The sequence below is a fragment of the Drosophila obscura genome, unplaced genomic scaffold (genome assembly GCF_018151105.1).
Source record: "Drosophila obscura isolate BZ-5 IFL unplaced genomic scaffold, ASM1815110v1 contig_1, whole genome shotgun sequence".
NCBI lineage: Eukaryota > Metazoa > Arthropoda > Insecta > Diptera > Drosophilidae > Drosophila > Drosophila obscura.
Window position 1 is genome coordinate 3,448,104 of NW_024542679.1, and position 7,475 is coordinate 3,455,578.

The 7,475-nt window shown below is 42.7% G+C and overlaps 1 protein-coding gene across 1 annotated transcript; it reads left to right on the forward strand.

Annotated features, from left to right (window-relative positions):
• The first annotated feature begins 1,351 nt into the window (after nucleotides 1-1,351).
• Nucleotides 1,352-7,397, forward strand: LOC111069506 (ATP-dependent RNA helicase DBP2). The gene is made up of 4 exons (XM_022359606.2): nucleotides 1,352-1,467; nucleotides 1,682-3,033; nucleotides 5,428-5,606; nucleotides 5,673-7,397. Exons 1-4 carry the CDS (start codon nucleotides 1,460-1,462, stop codon nucleotides 6,528-6,530), a joined length of 2,397 nt encoding a protein of 798 aa, XP_022215298.1. The 5' UTR covers nucleotides 1,352-1,459; the 3' UTR covers nucleotides 6,531-7,397.
• The last annotated feature ends 78 nt before the right edge of the window (nucleotides 7,398-7,475 follow it).

Below are 7,475 nucleotides of genomic sequence, written 5' to 3' on the forward strand. Positions count from 1 at the left end.
TTCGTTTCATAGCAGTCAGCTTTTGTCAGCGAGCAATTAAATTTTTCGTTTCATAGCAGTCAGCTTTTGTCAGCAAGCAATTAAATTTTTCGTTTCATAGCAGTCAGCTTTTGTCAGCGAGAAATTGTAATTTTTCGTTTTATATCAGTCAGCTTTTGTCAGCGAGCAATTAAAATTTTCGTTTTATATCAGTCAGCTTTTGTCAGCGAGCAAATAAATTTTTCGTTTCATATCAGTCAGCTTTTGTCAGCGAACATTTAAAATGCATTTCATATCAGTCAGCTTTGATCAGCGAGCAATAAAAACATTTTTTTCCGCTTTTTGTATATTTTTTTGTATTTTTTATTAAATTTTTACATATTCTTAATATTTAAAAAACCGGTCTAAAATAGGGATATGTATATGTAAATGTGCAATTTCAAGTAAATTAAACAATTAATATATTTTATTTTTATATATTGTATTTATTTTCCACCCCCACTCTGCCCATTTCTCAATTATGTTGCGACAGGTCAGCTCAGGTCGCTACATCAGCCCATGAAACCCACCAATAACAGTATGTGAGAATACATGGCACACACACATTTACGTTAATTGAAATCTCCAGCAAAATCGGTTCGGCGGCTAAAAATTATTCTATGCATACAATCATATATTTTAGAGTGTTACACGCTTGCTGCCCGTCGGCTCGTGTCACGTTATGAGCCGAACGTGGTCAATCCCAGAGCCGAAGTCCTGGGAACGTACGCTGAAAACTCAGCTGCGCCACTTTTGTTGGTCTTAGCTTTCTGGTACTATAAAACAGAACATCAAAATCGAGGAATATCAACGAAACTTGTCGTGTCCGTCAGTATATTTACGGTATATTTTGATAACGACAAGGTATATTTTGGTATATTTCTGGGGGTCATGAAGGTATACTTTATCGATAAATCCGCGGTCACACTGGTACTGAGTGCTGTTAAAATTTTTTTCTGAAACGTACACATTGCTCGCTACGTCTCTCTCGAATTTGACATAAATATGTAGTTATTTTGTAGCAAATGTGTAGTTAGCGTGTTGTTACCATGGAAAACATTATATTTTCAACAGATTGATTTTTGATTAAACCTTCTTTATGAAAAATTGTAATGAAAATGGATTGGCAAATCTTTACGGAAATTGATTAATTAATCGTAGAAAAATATATTTTCAGCGCTGAGAGTCTTATCTTGCTAGCAATATTAAACGGAAGATCAAATTCGTGGAATATCAACGCATCCGTTAGTATATTTACGGTATATTTTGATAACGACACGGTATATTTCGGTATATTTCTGAGGGTTCCGTGGTATATTTGATCGAAAATTCCGCGGGCACACTGCTTTTATTGACGGGGCTGGAAAATTTCGTGAAAACAGAAAAAAAGTACAATAATTAATAATTTCGCAAAGAACTGTACATTAAACATCACAATATCATGAACATGTAAGTGCAAAAGTATTTCGCAAGCTTGTTTTGCGCTTTATAGACGTTTTTACGGCCATGCGGCAGTCGGCGACGCAGGCGAAAATCAATAAATTCAAAATGGCAGTAACTCATGAAAATTATATAAAAAAGTACCTTTGCCTTTCATTTAAAAATTTGGCTGTGAATTGTAAGGATCTAAATTTATATTCATGGCAAACAACGGTCGTTCCAGGTATAACGGACAGGTTAATGCCTACGGAGGAGGGGCAGGGGCAATAGGCGGCATGCCCCCAAATCGCATGGGGGGCCCCGGCGGCGGAGCTGCTGGTGTCGGAATGTTCCAGCGCAATCGCTCGGCACCGTATCCGGGCTTTGCTGGACCTAGCAATGGCGGCCCACGTCGCATGAATGGGACTGGACAAGGTCCACGCATGGATCACGGTTTCGGGGGAAACCAGAATAACCGCACCTCTACACATGGCGCACATTTGCCGAAAATAATTTGGTCCGAGGTTAATCTGACACCGTTCCGCAAGAACTTCTACAAGCCGTGCGATACTGTGCTTGCCAGGACCCAGGGGGAAACCGAGAGTTTCCTCACAAACAACGAGATCACCATCAAGGGGGATCAGGTGCCAACACCCAGTATTGACTTCGAAGAGGGCGGCTTCCCAGACTACGTGATGAACGAGATTCGCAAGCAGGGCTTTGCCAAGCCAACTGCCATCCAGGCCCAGGGCTGGCCAATTGCCTTGAGTGGACGAGATCTGGTGGGTGTGGCCCAGACTGGGTCGGGCAAGACCCTCGCCTATGTGCTGCCCGCTGTGGTGCACATCAACAACCAGCCGCGCCTGGAGCGTGGTGATGGACCCATTGCTTTGGTTCTGGCTCCGACTCGCGAGCTGGCACAGCAGATACAGCAGGTTGCCATTGAGTTTGGCAGCAACACGCATGTGCGCAACACATGCATATTTGGTGGAGCCCCCAAGGGTCAGCAGGCCAGGGACTTAGAGCGTGGCGTGGAGATCGTGATTGCCACACCGGGACGGCTCATCGACTTCCTCGAGCGGGGCACCACTACGCTGAAGCGATGCACCTATCTGGTGCTGGATGAGGCCGATCGCATGCTGGACATGGGATTCGAGCCTCAGATCAGAAAGATCATGCAGCAGATCCGTCCGGATCGTCAAGTGCTGATGTGGTCCGCCACCTGGCCCAAGGAAGTGCGTCAGCTAGCCGAGGAGTTCCTCACAAACTACATACAGGTCAACATCGGGTCGCTCACGCTGAGTGCCAATCACAACATATTGCAAATTGTCGATGTTTGCGACGAAAGCGAAAAGCTTGGCAAGCTGATCAAGCTTCTGTCGGACATCTCCGCCGAAAACGAGACCAAGACCATCATCTTCGTGGAGACCAAGAAGCGAGTGGACGAGATAACTCGCAATATCTCGCGTCAGGGATGGCGTGCATGCGCCATTCACGGCGACAAGTCACAGCAGGAGCGCGACTTTGTTTTGTCCAGCTTCCGTAATGGACGTCACTCGATCTTGGTCGCCACAGATGTGGCCGCTCGCGGACTGGGTGAGTAGACATATTTTGGTCGGCACTGAGCCACCACTTGTTTCTCTCTCCATAACCAAGCAATTGTTGCCTGTGGATCGATCAAGCATCCCGTGGGGTTTCTTTCATTATTTTGTGATTCGTCGTCGACGCCTCCTGGTTCGTCCCAGAGCATCCGTCAGCGATGAATCGGCCAACACCGACCCAGCCTCTTGCTCTTCCTTCACGCTTTCAATCTGAATCTGAATCATAATCTGATTTATTACTCCATCTCTCTTTCTCGTCTCTCACTTGTCTCGGAGTGAGGGAACTTGACCTTTTTGCATTTATAGGTTAAGTTATTTTACGTTTATATTTTGCATGTTAAGTTATTCGACTCTCTTCCAGCTTTTGTTAGCATCCGAAGTATCCAAAGTCCAATAATCCCAGATTATTATTATTTAACAGGGATGCGAGCTGGTCCAGATCAGGTTTATATTGTGCTCCGGCTGCGACTGAGACGGAACCACAATCTAATAACCGATCCGAGTTAATCAGATCATTCGTTATTGCGATCATTTTTGTTTTTTGTTGTACGGTTGTACGGTTCCACGGTTCCTTTCGAGGCGAGCCGCCGCTTAGCATCCCGACTCGCGATGCACCTCAAAAATCCTCCGATTTCAATCCCCTAGAAGACCTAGAAGACCCTTTGCTAATGACAAAGGGTGTGCGAAGAACTGGTGTGGGCTCAAATAATGAGGGGAATTTGTTTGTTCTCCATGCATTGCTGGTTATACGATATTTGATTACTACTTTTAGTTCGTTAGTTTGTTGCTCTCTCTCTCTCTTGCTCATAGTCTTTAGTTGTGTCTCGTCAAATCACGTTTTGAGTAACCCTAACATGTACTCGTAATGCAATTTATTGTCAGTCAAGGAGTCAGCGGCCAGCAAAATACTCAAACAAAAAAAAAACAACAAATAGTGACTAATTCTAGTGCACCTTAAGATCAGAAAAATAACCGCTTATTGCAAGGAAAAAATGTAGCCTAAAATATAACAAATTTTTTTTTAAATTTTTTTTTTGTTTCTTAAGTTATTTTAATAATTAATAACGTTGAGTAATTGCAACATTTTGCTGCGGCCCACGAATTTGTTGACTGATGCTAATTTTCCTTAGCTTAATTATGTACCATAAAGTATTCTATATTTATATTACGTCGCTCCTTACTCTATGTATAAAACCGAAATTTGTGTGTGAACAAAAATATCATCAGCACTTTACGAAATGGACTTCGATTTTTAAAAATGGCAAAAAGAAAATGAACTAAAACCTAAAACGAAAAGAAACAAGCAAAACAAAACAAAGAAATGAAAAGTTTAAAGTTGAAAAAGTTACATATACACAAAGAAGATAAAGTTAATGAGAAAAGCTATACATATATACAAGTTGAGGGTTGAGTTATTAAGTTTCTAGCATATCCAATCGGACATCCAGTCCAGGGACACGGACAGAGATAGCCACAGGCACAGGCAGAGGGACAGGATCAACAGGGACACTCAATCGATCGTAAGCCTATCTCTATAACCTTATCTAAACCCTAGGTCGCTGTCAGGGTAAGTACTAGGCTAATTTAGTACTTCCTAATCATAGCTACTATACGATCCGATACGCACCCTTTCCTTCACTCACCCAAATATCCCTAAAAACCACAGTCCGCCCCGCGCCCCCTTGAATAATCATTCCCAGTGAAATTTATAAAATGTAGATCACCCTATCTCCGTATCATAAGCTTATAACCATACCGTACCCAAACCGTATGTGTGTTTTTATATTAATTATAATCATAATTTTTAATCAAGCCGTCTCTCTTGTATGCATTAAGCTTTAAGAAAAAACATTTATGTTACGATTTGTGTATTGAAAAGAAAAAGAACATAAGAAAAACATATTTAAGAATGATGAGAAGACAAAGGTCGAGGTCCACATTTCTGCAGTATAGAAAAAACATATATCTAATTGCCAAAGATGTATAGTTATTAATATACGCTAATAGTATTGATGGCGAAATTTTTGTTCAAAGTACAAAACCAACTAAAAAAAAAAAAGAAAGATAAAACAGAAATACAAAACGACAAAATCCATTGACCGATTCGAAAAAGTATATATTTTAAGTTCTATTAACAAACACAGACACAAACACACATGTACACTCGCACGGACACCACAAAAACAGACACACACATACACTATAACCCACACACACACATGAATAAGTTTCCGTTTTTGTTAAATAGTTTTTTGAGTAAATATTGAGAAAGAATCCTATTTTCGCCCCCGCATATTGGAAAGATTCGATATTTTTTAACATTTTCTTTCAAACTTCTTCAATTTTCAAATTCGAAATGAAAAATATAAATGAAATGAAATGAAAACAGACGTTGACGATGTTAAGTTCGTCATAAACTACGATTATCCTTCGAACTCTGAGGACTATGTGCACCGCATCGGGCGCACCGGAAGATCGAATAACACGGGCACAGCATACACCTTGTTCACTCACTCGAATGCCAACAAGGCAAATGATCTGATTCAAGTCCTCCGCGAGGCCAATCAGGTGAGTCTTCCCCGATTTCTTGAAGTTTCTTATTTCTTACGCAATTTTATTTCAATATCTTTGCAGGAGATCAGTCCAAAGCTGCTGAACATGTCCATGAGCGGAGGATACAAGCGCGGAGGTGGAATGGGCGGCGGCTACCGCGGCGGCAATGGCTATCAGGGTCGCAACCAGCAGATGGGCGGAGGCTACAACGGCGGTAACAACTACCGGAACAACAACGCTAGTGGCGGAAACATGAATCGCAACGGTTTCAACGGCGGAGGTGGAGCCCCACGCTTCGATCAGAAGCCGCGCACATCGCCACCCAATCCGGGCGGCAACGGTGGCTATCGTCCCCAGGGCCACCAGGGATATCAGGGTCAGCAGCAGCAACAGAACGGAGCTGCCTTCTCGCGGTTCAACCCCAATGCCGCTTGTTTCGAACCGAAGGTACAGAACGGCCCAGGTGTACCGCAGCAGGCAAATCCACAACAGCAGCAGCTCAATGCACAGCAGCAACAGCCGCTGCTGCCCGATGCAGTTGCCCACGCAGCCATGGCAGCGGCTGCCAACTACGGTATTGACCAGAAGCGCTCCCGCTTCTCGCCGTATAACATGAACTTTTCCAACATGCCGCCGACAGTGAACCAGCAGCAGCATCCGCAGCAGCAGCAGCAGCAGCAGGCTCAGCAGCCACATCAGCAGCAGCAGCAGGCGGCGGTGGCTGCCGGAGCTGCAGGAGGCATGCCTCCTCAGGCGTATGGACAGTATTCCTCAATGTCCTCGAGCATGGCGACAGTTTCCCTCAACGGCGGACCGACAAGCATGCCCAATTCCTACCGCCCCCAGTATGCTGTGCCCACACAGGCGGCACCCTACATGATGGCCAACGGCGGCGACATCTACGCCTACCCGCCTCCCCCGTTGCCCGTACAAAACTAAATCACACAGACAAAGCCATTTCTAAAGAAGCTATCAAACTGTAGGCCCGGCTCTGCTGTATTTAATTTAGCTTACAAACACACACATTACAACAAACACAACAACAAAAAAACACCAAAACACATCCCCTACACATCCCCTACACACAGAAAACCACACCTAATTGGAGGACGCACACTGATCAGAAATTAGAAATTCTGATCTAGAGCGACGTCATTGATACGTTCTTCTGTGTAGATCTCCGCCCACGTCTTAGCTATATAATATGGTTTAAACTGGAATCAAATACGCTTTTAATTTGATAAATCTCATCGTTTTCCTTAACCCAATTAGTTGATAAGATTTTGGTTTAGTCAAATTTGTAGGGCATTCGAGTGCCGAACAGCAATATTGTTGGCATTTATATTTCCACGGCCCTGGGCGTATTTGATTTCATTATACAATTCTCGAATATTGTATGTACTATTCATTCGACGACACACACTGCAAATAAATGTTTGTAATGCTCTCCAAACAACCAAAAAAAAAACAATCAACCTACAAGTTCGGAAAGTTTTATACCCAAAACACACTGGGTATAGACCGAAAACAGGAACAATTTTCACACTAACGGACACACAACAAACAATGTCAATTTCTTAGAATCAAACGCGTATTATATCATCTTAAACCATATTATGTGACTAGTCTAATTAATTGCCTATCGGCGTATTTCAAACTAAATAAAAAATTCAAATAAAACAACTAAAAACAGCCACAAAAAGAAAATTTAACAACCTATAATACAGAATGAAATTCCATTTTATGTGAGCCTTTAAGCAAGAATTGATCGATACAACAGATATGAATAAAGGAATTAATTAGACATTCGAATGCGTTCTTCCTTTATCCAATCCCCCATTGGCCAAAAACTATGAAAATGAAAGGTATGTCTGGTTTCCACTC

Bases quoted from the DNA above. Each gene is read 5' to 3' on its own strand.
- LOC111069506 (XM_022359606.2), top strand. The intron at 3,034-5,427 runs GTGAGTAGACAT...AAATGAAAACAG, and splicing joins TGTGGCCGCTCGCGGACTGG to ACGTTGACGATGTTAAGTTC. The intron at 5,607-5,672 runs GTGAGTCTTCCC...ATATCTTTGCAG, and splicing joins TCCTCCGCGAGGCCAATCAG to GAGATCAGTCCAAAGCTGCT.